The sequence below is a fragment of the Elephas maximus genome, chromosome 12, assembly GCF_024166365.1.
Source record: "Elephas maximus indicus isolate mEleMax1 chromosome 12, mEleMax1 primary haplotype, whole genome shotgun sequence".
Taxonomy (NCBI): domain Eukaryota; kingdom Metazoa; phylum Chordata; class Mammalia; order Proboscidea; family Elephantidae; genus Elephas; species Elephas maximus.
The window spans coordinates 82,188,118-82,204,475 of NC_064830.1; the positions used below are offsets into that span (position 1 = coordinate 82,188,118).

The 16,358-nt window shown below is 40.5% G+C and overlaps 1 protein-coding gene across 5 annotated transcripts in view; it reads left to right on the forward strand.

The window, feature by feature from the left end:
• The window catches only part of VWA3A (von Willebrand factor A domain containing 3A), an 80,260-nt gene that overhangs the window by 43,800 nt on the left and 20,102 nt on the right, over window positions 1-16,358 (forward strand). For all 5 annotated transcript variants that reach the window (XM_049904359.1, XM_049904358.1, XM_049904356.1 and 2 more), the window contains 6 exons: window positions 6,234-6,359; window positions 8,397-8,532; window positions 8,638-8,741; window positions 10,017-10,097; window positions 10,522-10,616; window positions 12,042-12,161. In XM_049904359.1, the coding sequence (XP_049760316.1) occupies window positions 6,234-6,359; window positions 8,397-8,532; window positions 8,638-8,741; window positions 10,017-10,097; window positions 10,522-10,616; window positions 12,042-12,161 (662 nt within the window). The remainder of the gene's footprint in view (window positions 1-6,233; window positions 6,360-8,396; window positions 8,533-8,637; window positions 8,742-10,016; window positions 10,098-10,521; window positions 10,617-12,041; window positions 12,162-16,358) is intronic.

The following is a 16,358-nucleotide window of genomic DNA, read 5'->3' on the forward strand; positions in this document are numbered from 1 at the left end:
ATGTACCATAATTTGTTTATCCCTTCATCTGTTGATGGACACTTAGGTTGTTTCCATCTTTTTGCTATTGTGAATAATGCTGCAGTGAACATGGGTGTGCATCTGTTTGTGTGTCAGCTCTTATTTCTCTAGGTTACATTCCTAGGAGTGGGATTGCTGGATTGTATGGTATTTCCATTTCTAGCTTTTTAAGGAGGTGCCGTATCATTTTCCATAGGAGTGGTACCATTCTCCATTCCCTCTAGCAGTGCATAAGAGTCCCAGTCTCCCCACAACCTCTCAAACATTTATTATCTTCTGTCTTTTTGATTAGTGCAAGACTTATTGGGGCGAGATGGTATCTCATTGTAGTTTTGATTTGCATTTCTCTAATGGCTAATGATCACAAGCATTTCCTCATCTGTCTGTTAGCTGCCTGAATGTCTTCTTTGGTGAAGGGTCTGCTCATATCCTTTACCTGTTTTTAAATTGGATTACATGTCTTTTTGTTGTTGAGGTGTTGAAGTTTTTCATAGAAATTAGACCCTTGTCGGCTCTATCAGCAAATTTTTTTTTTCCCAGCCTGTAGGCTCTCTTTTTACTCTTTTGGTGAAGTCTTTTGATGAGCGTGTTTAAATTTTAGGAGCCCCCGGTTATCAACTTTATCTTCTGGTGCAACCTGAATACCTTTTATTTCTTTTTCTTGCCTTATGTTCTGACTAGGACTTCTAATAAAATATTGAGTAGAAGTGATGAGAGCGAGCACCCTTGTCTTGTTCCTGATTCAAGGAGAAAGCTTTCAGTATTTCCCCATTAAGTACAATGTTGGTGGTTGGCTTTTCATAGATGCCTTGAATCGTAATGAGGAATTTCCCTTCTATTCCAATCTTCTTTAGCGTTTTCATCAAGAAGAAGTGTTGGATTTTATCAAATGTTTTTTATGCGTCATTGAGATGATCATGTGGATCTTTTCCTTTGTTCTATTGCTGTGGTGTATTACATTGATTGATTCTGTAATGTTGAGCCATCCCAGTGTTCCTGGAATCATGATGTGTGACTCTTTTAATATGCTGTTGGCTTCTGTTTGGTAGTATTTTGTTGAGGATTTTTGCATCTATATTCATAAGAGATATTGGCCTGTCATTTTCTTTTCCTGTGATGTCTTTGTCTGGTTTGGGTATCACATTATTTTTGCTTCATAGAGTAGATTAAGGAGTATTCCTTCTCTATCTTTTGGAAGAGTTTAAATAGTATTGGTGCCAATTCTGTAAATGTTTGGTAGAATTCCCCAGTGAAGTCATCTAGTCCCAGACTTTTTTTTTTTTGCCCCCTTTGGTGGGGGGAGGAGGGTTTTGATCACTGATTCCATCTCTTCACTTGGGTCTCTTGAGACTCTCTATTTCCTCTTGAGTCAGTTTGGGTAGGTTGTGAGCATTTAAGAATTTGTCCATTTCTTCTAGGTTACTCAGTTTGTTGCCATACAGTTGTTCATAATACTCTATCATAATTCTCTTTATTTTCTTTCGGTCAGTTGTATTGTCCTCTCTTTCATTTTTTATTTTGGTTATTTGCATTCTTTTCTTTTCTTTGTCAGTTTAGCTAAAGATTTGTCAATTTTAAAGAGCCAACTTATGGTTTTATTGATTCTCTATTGTTTTTTCTGTTTTCAATTTTATTTATTTATGCTCTGGTCTTTGTTATTTCTTTTCTTCCATAGGTTTGGGCTTAGTTTGCTCTTCTCTTTCTAGTTCTTCAAGTTGTCAAGTTAAGATGTTAATTTGAGTTCCTTCCTATTTCATATAGGCATTTATTGCTAAAAGTCTCCCTCTGAGTACTGCCTTTGCTGAATTCTATAAGTTCTGGTATGTTGTGCTTTCATTTTCATTTGACTCTAAGAAATTTGTGATTTCCTCCTTGATCCATTGGTAGTTTAATAGTTTAATTTCCATGTGCTTGTACATTTTCCAGATTTCTTTCTGTTATTGATTTCTTGCTTCACTCCCTTACGGTCAGAGAAAATACTTTGTATGGTTTCAATCTTTTTGAATTTATCAGGATTGGCTTTGTGACCTAAGATATGGTCTATCCTGTAGAAAGTATATTGTGCTGTTGTTGGGTGGAGTGTTCTATATATGTCCTTTAAGTCTAGCTGGTTTATGGTGTCATTCAGGTCCTCCATTTCCTTGTTGCTCTTCTTTCTAAATGTGCTGTTCAGCATTGAAAGTGATGTATTGAAGCCTCCAACTATTATTGTAACAGTATCAATTTCTGCCTTCAGTTCTATCAGTGTTTATTTTATACATTTAGGTGCCTCAGTGTTGGGTACATATGTATTTATGATTGTTAAATATTCTTGATTAATTGACCCTTTTATCACTATATAATGTCCATCTTTATACATTCTGACAGATTTTGTCTTAAAGTCTACTTTGTCTGTATTAAGATTGCCACCCCAGCTCTCTTTTGGTTATTATTTTCGTGGAATATTTTTTCCCATCCTTTCACTTTCAACCTATTTGTGTCCTTGGGTTTTAAGGTGTGTCTCTCATAAACAGCATATAATTGGATCACTTTTTTTTTTTTATCCATTTTGCCACTCTGCCTTTTTATTGGAGCATTTAGTCCATTTACGTTCACTGTAATTACTGGTAAGGAGTGGCTTCTGCCATTTTGTTATTTGTTTTCTGTGTTTCTTAAGCCTCCTTTGTCTTTGTCCTTTAGTACTTCTTGCTTTTGTGTTTTGTTGGTTTATTGTAGTAGACCTGTTTGGTTCCCTTCTCCTTTCCTTTTGTGTATGTTTTTAATATATTTTTTTAGTGGTTACCATGAATATTACATTTAAGAGCTTGCAATTATAGCATTCTAGGGTAAGTAGGTACCAACTTAACTTCAGTAACATAAAAGAAATTCTGTATCTATATCATTCCTCTAGCCCCCATTTTGTTGTTCTCACTAATTACATCTTTATATTTCATGTACCTGTAACATAATTTTATCTTTTCCGTTTATATATTTCTTATTAAAAAAACATGAAGGTTAAACATTTAGAATTATCAAGCGTGAATACCTTATTACTAGCCCTTATACTTGCCCATGCATTTCTCTTTATTAGGGAGCTTTCTTTTTCTGTGCAGCATTGAATTACTTTCTAGTGTCTTTTCCTTTCCATCTACAGAACTCGCATTAGTATTTTTTGTAGGGCTGGTAAGGTGGATATGAACTCTCTCAGCTTCTGTTTGAGAATGTTTTAATTTCACCCTCATTCTTGAAGGATAGTTTCACTGGGTATTGTGTCTTGGCTTAGTTTTTTTCATTCAGCACTTTAAATGTATCATTCCATTGCCTTCTGGCCTCCAATATTTCTGAGGAAAAATTGTCACTCAATCTTATTGGAGATCCTTTGTATGTGACCATTCACTTCTTTCTTGATGCTTTCAGGATTCTCTCTTTATTTTTAATTTTTGTGAGCCTAACTATGATGTGTCTTGGTGTAGATCTCTTAGGGTTTATCCTGCTTGGGGCTCTTTGATATCCTTCATTAGATTGGGGGAATTTTCTGTTATTTTTTTCTTCAAATGTTCTTCCTGTCCCTTTCTCCCTCTCATCTCCTTCTGGAATTCTCATAATGCGTACATCAGGTTTCTTCTTGTTGTCCCATAATTTCATTTAACTGTGCTCAGCCTTCTTGAGCCTCCATTCTTGTTGCTCTTCAATGTCTGTAATTTTAGCTATCTTATCCTCTAATTCTCTGATTCTTTTTTCTGCCTGATTAAATCTTTTGGTAAGCCCTTCTATTGAGTTTCTTATTTTAGTTATTGTCCGTTTCAGTTGCAATATCTCTTTTTTTAGATCCTCCTTTTGTTCTAGCATTGTTTTATTTCTTTTGGCACTTTGTCTGCTTCCCCTTAGTTCTTTAATTATGTTTAATGTTGTTGTATTATATTCTTCCATTTTTTTCATTATTCAGTCATCCCTAGATGCACTTTCACCCTTTGTCATGCTTATATGGATGGGCAATTATTACTCTGTTCTTTGCGTGTCTTGTGGTTTTTTTGTTGTGGCACTGAAATTTTCGAGGGTGTTAACTTTCTGTTTTCCCCAGTAGTTGGTGTTTTTGCCTGCACTACTTTCTGCAAGAAACTCTTATGTGGGCAGAGCCTTCAGCCTTTGGTTACTCTTTCCTCTCCCCCTCTGTGATAGCTCCTTCTCCCTCCCTGGTTTAATTGGGATTCAGAAATTCCAGATCTCATTTTTCAACTTTCATTCTCTCCCAAACACACCAGAGAACACACTGTGACCATTCTGTCCACAGTGGTCATTGCCACTGTGACGAGATATCATGTATTAATCAATCTAATCACCAGGGGGTGCAGTCCCCTCTCTCTGGTTATTACTCCCTTCCCTTCTCTATTTCTGCAATCATCTTTTTAATTAGAAAACCCACACCCAGTGAGCCCCCTGTGGGGCTGGGTGTTGCCCTCCATTTTTTCCTGAGGCCTCCTTCCCTGCTCTGTGGGGACTGATTATACCTGAGCTGGAATTCAGGGGAAACACAGACAGATTTTCCTGTTTCAGGAGGAGGAAGGGCTGACACTCCCCAGAAGGACCTCTGAGAGATCTGTCTTGTTGGTTTCAGAGCCCCAGTGGCCCTGTGGTGGTTGGAGTAACAGTCTTCACTTAGGTCACCCACCTAATTGTATGAAACCTTCTGACTCCACTGATTCCACTGTATGGAACCTTCTGTAGGAGTTCATATCAGTCCTGCAGCTGGCAGTTACCAGTTGAGGGAGGGTTAGTCACATTCTGAATGGATCTTCAGGGAGGTCTGCCTTGTTGCTATCAGAAGAAAAAAAAAAAAAAAAAAAACCAGTGCCATCAAGTCGATTCTTGCTATCAGAGCCCACCCCATAGTATGTTGGCTGTGGGTGTAGCCTCAACTCAAGATGCCTGCTTCCTAGCACACAGTAGCCTCAGTCAGCAGTCCTCCATGCTGACTGTAAGGGGGAACACACACACCCAAACTGATCCCCAGGAGGTCTGTCCTGTTGGTTTCATTAGCCTGAACTGTGAAGTGTGCAGGGAAGCAGGTAGAGTGTTGACTATAAGAGCAGACTCCACAGCAAGGCCCTTCTGTGGCAATTCACAGTGAGTTTGCAGCCAACAGTGCCTGGGAGAGGGGGTGCTGACACACTCCAAATGGACCCCCAAGGAGGTCTGCCTTGTTGATTTTAGGGCAGAAGCTTAGGGTCCTGTCCCTTCGTACAGGAAGGGGCTGTGGTGGTTAGGGAAGCAGGCTCTTTTTCAGGAGCCACTACCCCAGTTCACAGCAGCCAGTGGCCTACGTGGCTGGGGGCAGGGCAGGGATGGTGGCAGAAGCAATTTCCCTACCATATGTCATTTGTTGCCTCTCTGCAGTTCCCTGCTGCTTTCCTCTGCTCCCTGATTCAGAGTTCCTTGGAGCCAAGCACCATTTCCTTGCTGTGTTTGTGGGGGAGAGTCAGAACAATGGTTTGTTTGTGTCGCCATCTTTCCAGAATTCCTACTATTGTGAAAATGGCGCATGACCAGGCAACGTTTCATTCTGTTACACATGGAGTCAATATTGAAAATTGTTTTATTGTGTTAAAAATATATATATAACAAAACATTTGCCAATTCAACATTTATACATGCACAATTCAGTGACATTGATTATGTTCATCAGGTTGTGTAACTATCATCAGTATCCATTTCCAAATTATTCTACTACCATTAACAAAAACTCAGTGTCTCCTCATCAAAGTCTCCCCCCTCTCTCTTCCTCCTACCTCTGGTAACCACTAATAAACTTTGGTTTCATGCAATATTTGTCCTTTTGTGATTGACTTATTTCATTCACGTTTTCAAGATTCATCCATGTTGTAGCATGCATCAGGACTTTATGTTTCTTTATGACTAATATTTCATTGTATGTATGTGTGTTTCAAAACCACACTTTGCTTACCCACTTATCTATTGATGGACATTTAGGCTGCTTCCTCTTTGCATTTTTAAGGTTAAAAATCTTTCCATTTAGAAAACACTGCAGGCCAATACTGTACAAATGGAACAAACAGGTTTTCAGACTCTTTCTGGCACATGGACCCCAGTTTATGTGGCCCAAACAGTCTGCCACACAACTTTGGGAACTGACTTTGCCTCCTGTTCTTTCTTGCCTTGGCCACTGCCAGTAGCCAGGTGACTTCTGAATGACTGCTTGTTCCTACCCTCCCCAGATCTATACCAACCAGGACGTGGATGAGCTCCTGGCAGAAATCCAGAAGGCCCAGAGCCTGCTCCAACACCTCCAAGCCCTGTGCCACAGTGGCCCCTGTAAGGAGCTCACCAGCATGATGAAGGAGGTAGGTCATATGAGCATAGATTCTGGGACCTTCCCAAAGGCACTCAGCAGACCTGTTGTGGGACACCCTCACTCTGTCCTCCTGTTCAAACTGTCCTAGAGAGCACAGCTGTAGAGGCCCCTCACTTCCTGAAAGTGAAACAAGCCAACCCCCTCCCAGCTGTACCCCATAGCTTTGAGTTGGGTAGGGCTGGTTGGGCCTTTCACGGTGCCAGGAGGATCCTGGTGGATTTTCTAACTGAAAATTTCATTTCAGAGAAAGACCAGCAGGCTCTGGTCACCACACCTACCCTGCCACTGTCTCTTCCCCTTTCCTCTAATTTGGAGATGGATGAGAAACTCAACCACACAGAGCAGGCTGTCTTAAAGATCATCTTTTTCCTACCCCAGCACCTTGTTTAGAGCAAACATTCTTGCTTGGTGACTTGGTTAATTTAACACACTGGCAAAATAACTCAGCCAGCTTATGGACACAAGCACCTTAAAAGCTGTACGCTGTTTAGACTGCACGGAAAACTTAGCTGTTGACAGAAGGGAACCGAGACTGGATTTATAAGTTCATTGAATGAAACACGGATGTGAGGGATCAGGCCTTTTTTTTTTTTTTTTCAGCATCCCTGGGTGGGCTCAAAGGAACCAGGAATTTTGACCTGTCTGGATGTGGTGAAAGAAACTCAGAGCTGAGAGACATCGATCTTAAGTTTTAGTTCCAGCTCTTCTACTGAATATCTATAAATAATTATGAATATTACCATTATAACAGTTCTCATTTACTAAGCGCTCATTATAAGATAAGGAGCCCTGGTGGCCCAGTAGTTAAGCACTCGGCTGCTAAGCGAAAGGTCAGCAGTTCAAACCCACAAGGCACTTCTCAGGGAAAGATGTGACAGCCAGCTTCCGTAAAGATTACAGCCTTGGAAACCCTATGGGGCAGTTCTATTCTGTCCTATAGGATCGCTATAAGTTGGAATCAACTCAACAGCAATGGGTTTTTCATTATAAGATAGGCACAATGCTTAATCCTTTAAATGCTTTTATCTTCACAACAAAAGTCTGAAGTAGGTATTTTATTATTCCCATTTTACGGTAAGGAAATTAAGAGATTAAATTACTCACCTGAGATCATAGAGATAGAAATAGCTTGAGTTTGTATTGAACCCAGGTTTGTCTGACACCAAAACCTTCCCAGGAGTTTCCCAAAATGAAGTGTATGTATTATTTTTTGGTATACAAGATGATTTTACGGGGTAACGTGGGTTAATGTATTTTTTAAATGTTACTTATTTCATAAAAAACTAGCTCATTAGAGTAGCAATGCATCTTTTAAAAAATTCTTTAAAATAAAAAAGCGAGTGAGTTTTTAAAATTAAATAGAAATAATGATTAAAAATTTTTTAACATTAAATGCTTAATTTTAAAAAAAAATTAAGTAAATGATGTACATACTCAGATATAGCAACATTCATGAAAAGTTTGGGAATAGCTGCCTCTCGCTTTTCTGATGTTTGACTTCATACACTAGCTATGTGATTTAACCTTTCAGACCCTCAATTTTTATTTATTTATTTTCATTTTTAAAGAGGGAGGGGTCTGCGCTAGATCAAGGCTCCCTAAACAATTTGATGTAGGAACTACTTTTTAGTTCTCTGAAGCCTAACATTTTGAACCCATCATCTGGGAGGGGCTCTACATCATCTTGGAGCCTGTGGTGCTGATCTCAGCGGGAAGGTAGAGTAGGGGAAAGAAGAATGGTAAATGAAGGAGGAAGGGAGTTGCTGAGTACATCTCCTCCCTCCTCAGAAGTCCAGAAATCTCAGAAAAGAGGATGGGAATGGTGGGAGGGGAAGGTAGAACTGTCTTTAATTTACCAGGTAGTGTTTAAGATGCTCCACTTGGGGACAGTGTGTGTGTGTGTGTGTGTGTGTGTGTGTGTGTGTGTGTGTGTGTATTGGGGGGCAGGGGCAGGGAGCAGGGGGAGGTTGAGGACTTCCCAGCTCTAAAATATGAATATGCAACGAGACTTTTTTATTTAATTTAGATTTCCACAGAGATTGCAAAAGGGCCACTCACAAGTCTCTTGCCTAAACCCCCCAAGCACGAGGGCCCTCTCACAATCGAGTTCCCAAACTTGGACAAGACTTCTGCAGAATGGCTAAAGATCAATGGCCTAAAAGGTAAATCCCCAAAGATAGCAGAACCCAGGACACAGATGACTAACTAAAAGGCTTGAACCCTTTGGGGCTTCATAAAGAGTGCCTCAAACCCCACTGTTTTTACAGCCAAGAAGTTAAGTCTTTATCAGGTTCTGGCACCCAATGCATTCTCTCCCGTGGAGGAATTTGTGCCGATTCTTCAGAAAACGGTATCTTCAACCATCTATGAGGTAATTTGAAAAGGACATAGAGTTCTCTCCAGCCCTCTCTGCATGGGAGTTCCTTTGTGGAATCTCCTGTCTTAAACGTTCAGGCAATAAGGGTCAGAAGGTGGAGACGGAGGAGTGTGGGGCCTGGTGGCCTGAAGTGGGATACAGGCTTTGTCAGTCAAAACTCTGGAACTCTCATCAAAACTACTGTAGCTACTCTTTTTCAAAGATCTGAAAATGTAGCTTGGGAGATGGGGCAAGAGGAAGAATTTTTGGTGCCATGGTCACCTCCTTCATGAAGGTTTTCCTCCACCCCACTCAGAGCAGACTCGCTCTCTTTTGTGTCCTCACTATGCCTTGTAGAGCTCCTATAACATGTTAATATGCTTTTGTTTTTATATGTCTAAATCCCCACCAGATGGTATGAGCCCTTTAAGAGAATCTCTTCTCCAACTCTGTATCCTCAACAATTGACAATTGTTAATTGACAGTCAATAAGTCAGTGAATGTTTACTAGGTGGATGAGTGGGTGGTTAGATGGAAGGAAGGATAGAAAGAAGGGTGAAAAGATGGGTGGGTACATGAATGGAAATATTGATGAATGAAAGGAAAATAGGTAAATGGATGGATGAAAAAAATAAAAACGTGAATAGATTGGAGAATGGAAAGAGAAATGAAAATGGATGACGGGAATGGACTAAGGGATACATGAAAGTAAAAATTAAAGTAAGAGTAGAAGGATGGAGAAAAGGAAGGAAGGAATAATAGGTGAATGGAAAGAACTGTGGAAAGATGGAAGAATGATAGGAAAGAGGAATGGAGTGAGGGATGTATAGTTTTCGATGGATGGATGAATGACTGCATGGATGAAGTATTAGAGAGATGGACATGATGGCTTGGTGAAAGATGAAAGAACGGGATGAACAAATTGGATTTTCAAAGTGTCCATGAAGGCCTAGCTGGCTTCCCAAATCTAAGAACCCATGGCTTTTATGTTTTCAGATCTCTGACACTGCTGTCTACTACCAAAATCCTTTTACCGTATATTGTAAGTAGGATGTGGACATTCAAAAGAGCCTCCTGAGAAGGCAGCCTGGCTTGCTGTCAGCATGGTTCATTCAGGGAACTGCCCTCCTGAAGGCCCTCTGCTGCTAGAGGGTGATCTGACTCCAGATGTGCTCAGAGCCCATTTCCCCCTTGTGCCTCTGATCAGGGAGCCAGTGCCCAAGTTAAACTTACAATCCCTTCCCCACATCTGCTTCTGTTCCTCTCTCCCTCACTCTTGCCCATATGCAGCAGGCAATGGTACAATTTGAGTGGCACGACGGGACAGTGAAGAACATTCACGTGGATCCCCCCTTCCTCTATGAGTACCAGGTCAGTGATAGACCCAATCAGTCAGGAGAAGGGTGTGGAGAGGAGGGTGGGAGGAAGGTACCATGGGATGTGGAGAAAGCAAGTCATTGGCTGAAATCCCTCTTGTAAACAGAACCTGTGTACTTTCCCCACAAGGACCTTTGGATACACCCTCCTTCTTGGGCAGGAACCAGGACACCTCAAATATCTCAATCTTTTGGGGCAAGATATCCCCCCTACCCCATTTGAGGCAATGGAATACTTGGACTGTTCTCTTCCTGGTCTTGTGGCAGACTCTCCCATGATTCAGTAGAATGTTTATATTGCCTGGGTACCCGCGGCCCTGACACACCATGCCAACTGGGGTCTACACCCTTCCCCCACAGACCCCTTAATTGGCCTTCTTTGACCCCTCACTCACTGTGTATCGCTCGTGGGTTTGCAGAAACAGCTCAACAGAGCTATGCGGCTGTATGAGAGGCGGATCGAGTGGCTCTCCCTGGCCAGCAGAAGAATCTGGGGCACCGTCTGTGAGAAAAGGTACCTCCCCCAAAGCAGTGCCCTTCCCTTGGGTCTGGTGTGTGAAACAGCACTTATCTACTCATGAATTCCCCATCAGTAGCATCAGAATCTATCACTTAGATTGTTATCATTGTTGTTAGCTGCTACTGCCTTGGCCCAGACTCTAGTGACCCCGTGTGCAACAGAACAAAATGCTGCCCAGTCCTGCACCATCCCCGTGATTGGATGTAGATTGGACTGTTGTGATCCACAGGGTTTTCACTGGCTGATTTTCAGAAGTAGACTGCCAGGCCTTTCTTCCTAGTCCACCTTAGTCTGGAAGCTCCACTGAAACCTGTGGGCATTGGTGGCTCAGTGGTAGAAGTCTCACCTTCCACATGGGAGACTTGGGTTTGATTCCCAGCCAATGCACTTTGTGCACAGTGAGCACCCCTCTGACAGTGGGGACTTGCATGTTGCTATGGTGCTAAACTGGTCTCTGTTAGATCAGGGATCAGTAATCATTCAGCAGAACCCCCTGGAGGAAAAGAAGTCACCACCATTATCATCAACATTAATAATATTACCATTGTGACACTCAGGGTTCTTTCAGTTAAAAAGTGACAGAAACTAAATGCAAATTGGCTCAAGCAAGACAAGGGCTTTGGGTTCAGGTAACTGAAAATTCTAGAACAGATCTGACAACTGGCTTCAGGCATGGCTGGATCCAGGGGTTTGCGTATGTCAAGAATCTATCTTCATCTTTCAACTCTGTTTTCCTGTTGATCTTATTTTCAAGCCAGCTTTGAGTATTATTATAAATAGCTTATAATTAATAAACCAAGGATGGGAGAGGCTTGGTGACTTGTCTAAGGCCACGTAGCTAGTAGGAAGTTGTACTCAAACCAAAGTCTTCTGACTCCAAATTCAGTGGATTTTCTTTTGCTATCCATAGTTGTCTCAAAATGAGAACTACCAAGGGGTGAGGTTCATATAAAATGTGAAGTAGTAAAAGAAGGGGGAGGCAAAATGGGGCTGGAGATCTTAAAACAGGGCAGAGAGGAAACAAAAAGATTAAAAAATTTCCCAAGAGGCCTAGATACACCTTGTCCCCCTATTACTTGCTTATCTCCTCTCTGCTTTCCCTACAAAGGCCTCAACATATAATAATATCAAGTGCTAGTACTTTGAAACATGAAAATCATCCCCTGCCCCTTAAATCATCTTCACTCTCTGAGACTTTATTCCATTACAGAACCTCCTGGAAGACAAGGTTCCATGACCCCCCATCAGTCCACTGTTGTAAACCCCTTTGATGACCTCAAACCATGGAGAAGATTTTGGCCAGCTGTGAATCTGGCATGCCAAAATTCCCCTGGAAAAAACTTTAAATAGTAAAATGGAACAAAATAAACGTTATCTGAGAGATTCTGTTCTCCTCGTAAAGCTTGTGTTTCTTTTTAGGGTGGTTATACTGCTTGATATCTCTGTGACCAATTCCATGTACATTATTCATATCCAACACTCCCTGCGACTGCTGCTTGAGGAGCAATTGTCCAACAAGGACTGCTTCAACATCATCGCGTAAGTGTTCACGGTGGGGAGGGAAGGTCAAGTGTGTTGGGATGCCATTGCCTCTGGGAGACGAGGCTGGGAGCACCAAGCATCCTATGATGGCCACCAGTTTATCTGATTTGGATGATATTGTTTGGGGCACTGAATAATTAAATGGTTGTAGGAGTTCCCACTGGGGCAAAGGTGATAAGTGGCCCCAAAACACACTGCTTGATCAGCCAGGATAAAGTAACTCAGCCCATTGCCCCCCATTTGACTTCCAAGCTGGTAAACACCAAAGAGAAAAAGGATGGCTACCAGGTATATACCCTAGCCTCAGTGCCAAGCTTGGTTCTAGCAAGCCACAAGATTTCAAACATTTAGGATTCCAAATATAAATTTTAATTATATATATATATATAAAAGATAGCAGTTCTAAATTTAAATTATCTTTTCTGATTCATTTTTTCTTATTGTGGTAAACGTATATGCAACAAAACATTTGACATTTCAATAATCTTCACATGTATAGTTCAGTGACATTAATTATATTCATCATGTTTTTCAACCATCACCCTCATCCATTCCCAAATTATACTATCACCCTTAACAGAAGCTCAGTGTCCCCTAGGAAGTGAGTCCCCCTTGCACCCTCCCTCCCACCCACCACTGATAATCTCCAATAAACTTTGGTCTCTAGATACTTGCCTATTCTAGATATTTCATACAAGTGGTATCATACAATATTTGTTCTTTTAACACATTTTAATATATATGCATTTTACACCATTTTAACTCATTAGAAGAGAAAAGGAAACCACTTAAAGTACATTTTTACACAACTTCCCATTACGTGGGGCATGTTCTAAACCTATTAAGTCAGCGATAGATATTATTCTGCACTAGAGTCTAATCTTTTCCTAATAAATACTACAGAAAAATGCTTAGAGAAAAGTTTTAGAGAATGTGTCCATTCGTTTATTTATTCATTCAACAAACTTTTGTTGAAAGCATGCCATATACCAGTCACTGTGCTTGACATTGGGGATACAGACATGAATACACACAATACCTGTACTCAGGAAACTTATGGCCTGGTAGTGGGAGACAGGCGTGTTAAGAAATAAGTGCTATTAAGTGTTTTCTGTAGAAATAGGAAGAAGGCTGAATCTGGAACAATGAGGAATCAAAGGCAGAATCAGTCCATTCTGCCTGGGTAGAGTGAAGTCCGGGAAGCTTCATAGAGGAAGTGACCCTTTAGCTGAGTCTTGACAAATGAACAGCTATTTGCCTAGCACACGAGAATGATGGGGGCAATGGGAAGCAAAGACATCCCGAGTAGAGGAAACAACATGAGCAGAGGCACAGAGGAGTGAGGTACTATGGAAACTTTGGGGACCAGCAAGTAGTTCAGTATTGTTATGGAGTTAAGGGCAAGGATGAGGAGGAGCGATTGTACATGACCAAAAAAAAAAAAAAAAAACAACAGATGATGGAGGATTTATGTATTCCATGCTCAAGAGTTTCCTACACTGTAGAAACATATAGACATTAAAGGATTTTAGGCAAGTTGATAATATGATCAGGTTTGTATCTTCAAATGCTCAAGCAACTATGTGAAGGATGAATTGAGGAAGTGGAATGCTGAAGGGAAGGAGACAGTTAGGGACTATTGCGATAGTCTGCACTTGTGTTGGCTGGGTGTGAACTAAGGCGATGGGAATGGAAAGAAAGGGATGTCTATGAGAGGTGTTGGGGAGTGAAAATCTACAGAATATAATCACTGTTTGACTGTAGAGGATGAAGGAATGGAGAAGAGATGCAGCTGTCCCTGGTGGAGTAGATCTTTGGAGGGGAAGATGGTTTTAAACATGTAGAGCTTGAGATTCCTAGGGGGTTCTCAAGACGAGATGTCTTACTGGGAACTCCAATGATGAATCCTAGGCAGAAAATACGGGTTTAAAAGCTATCAGCCTTTTGGTTATATGGTTGAAAACATGGGAACGAATGAGTTTTGCCTGTGGAGAGGTTCAAGAGGGACGGAAGACAACCAAAGACAACTTGGGAGGCATCAACATTCGGAGGGAGGTCAGAAAAAGGGAATCACCAAAGAAACACAAGAAAGGAACAGCCAGAGAGGCAAGAAGAAAATCATGAGAGAATGATGTTAGGAAGTCAAGGGGAGGAAGGTTTTAGAAAGACCCAGAGACAGATCCTGTAGAAGCAAAGAAGGAAAGGGGAGGAGTGAAGGAATCCATTGAGTGTAGTGATAGAGGTCACTGATATGAAAACAATGAGATATAATTTTTTCAGTTCAGATTGGCAAATATTTGAAAGATAGATAATGCCCACGCTGGTGATGATGTGAGGAGAAGTGTTCTCTCAGAAACTGTTGATGGGAGTGCAATTTGGTATAGCTCTCTGTATGGAATTTTTTAAGTGTATAGTCTTTGTTCCTTTGATTAAACCTTTAGAATATCCTACGGAAATACTAACATGAATGCGCAAAGATAAATGCACAGGGATGGTCAATGCAGACATATAAATTTGGAAATAAATTGAATGAGCATCAAGAGGGCATTGGTAAAACAATCCTTACAGTAGAACACTCTGCAACCCTTCAAAAGAATGAGAGAGGTTAATGTGAGTAGACATATAGAAATGTCCTCAGTAAGTCCAATGAATGGAAACAAACAGGTTACAAGTGCTACAAAAAACTACAGATTGTATAATTCCTTTTTTGAAGATACATATTTACATAGTCATTTTAAAAATCTGAGAGAGTGTAGAGCAAATAGTTAACCGAATTTGGGGGGATCCAATTAGAGGAATTTTCTCTTCTTGTATATTGTTGGAATTTTTATAAATAATAAAAAAAGGATTTACTATCAAACAATAATAGAGATTTTCCCATTGGAGGGTTGAAAAAAGAAGTCATTGCTAATATTTACCAGAGAACCTCTGAAGTTCAAAGCTTGACCACAATGGGTTGAGGAGGGAATAAGCTAGAGGAAAATGAAGAAGTGGTGGTATACTGTTTTTTCAGGGAGCTTGACCATAAAGAGAAAAGAGGAAAGAGAGAGAGATGGAGAGAAAGTAGAAGAGGGAGAGGGAGAGAGGAAAAAAAAAAGAGAGAGAATTTTGGGTGAAGGCAGAAATTTTTTGTTCTGATTTTTTTATTGTGGTAAAAATATATAACAAAATATTTGCCATTCCAAAATATTTATATGTACAATACAGTGACATTAATTACATTTATCGTGCTGTGCAACCGTCACCATTATTTCCAAATTTTTCCATCACCTTTACTAGAAACTCCGTATCCAATAAGCAGTAACTCTCCCCTTTCTCCTCCCTCCAGCCCTGATAACTGCTGATAAACTTTGGTCTCTACATTTGCCTATTCTAGATATTTCATCTAAGCGGAATCATATAATATTTGCTCTTTTGTGACTGACTTATTTCACTCAGTGTAACCTTTTCAAGGTTTATCCATGTTGTAGCATGTATTGGGACTTCATTTCTCTTTCTGGCTGAGTAGGACAAGTTTCCCCTGCTATCCGAAAGTAAAGTGTTCCTATGAAATCTTTTGTAAGCCGAAATGGTATAAAGCGAAGAAGCAACTACCATTAATTTATATGGGAAAATTGTTTTAGCATTCCCAGACCCCAAAAGTAACCTACCAGATCATACCAAATAACAAAGAAAACCTAAAATAACACTTTCAACACTATGGCGGCGTGATGCAGAGGTGCCGAGTGTAGTTCCCGGGGAAGGAGCTTGGAGACACCGCTCTCACTGCTCGGGGCACCAGCTGCCTCTTTAATGGCTTGCTGCAAAACAAACACTGAACTCTATTTTTCTTTTCCCTTTTTTTTGTAAGAGCGAAAATTCTCTTTGGATTTCTTTCAGTTAGTGAAAACAGATACTAATGTAGGTCATTCGTAAAAGCAAAAGTGGCATAAAGCAAACTTTTGAAGGGGGGGTACCTGTATACCACTGTATGTATACACTACATTTTGTTTATCCATTCAGCTTTTGATGGACATTTATGTTGTTTCCACCTTTTGGCTACAATGAACATTGGTGTGCAAGTATCTGTTTGCATTTCTGCTTTCAGTTCTCTTGGGTATATACCTAGGAGTAAAATCGCTGGGTCATACGGTAATTCTATGTTTAACTATTTGAAGAAGGAGGAAGTTATTATTTTTTTATAATTTATTTTCA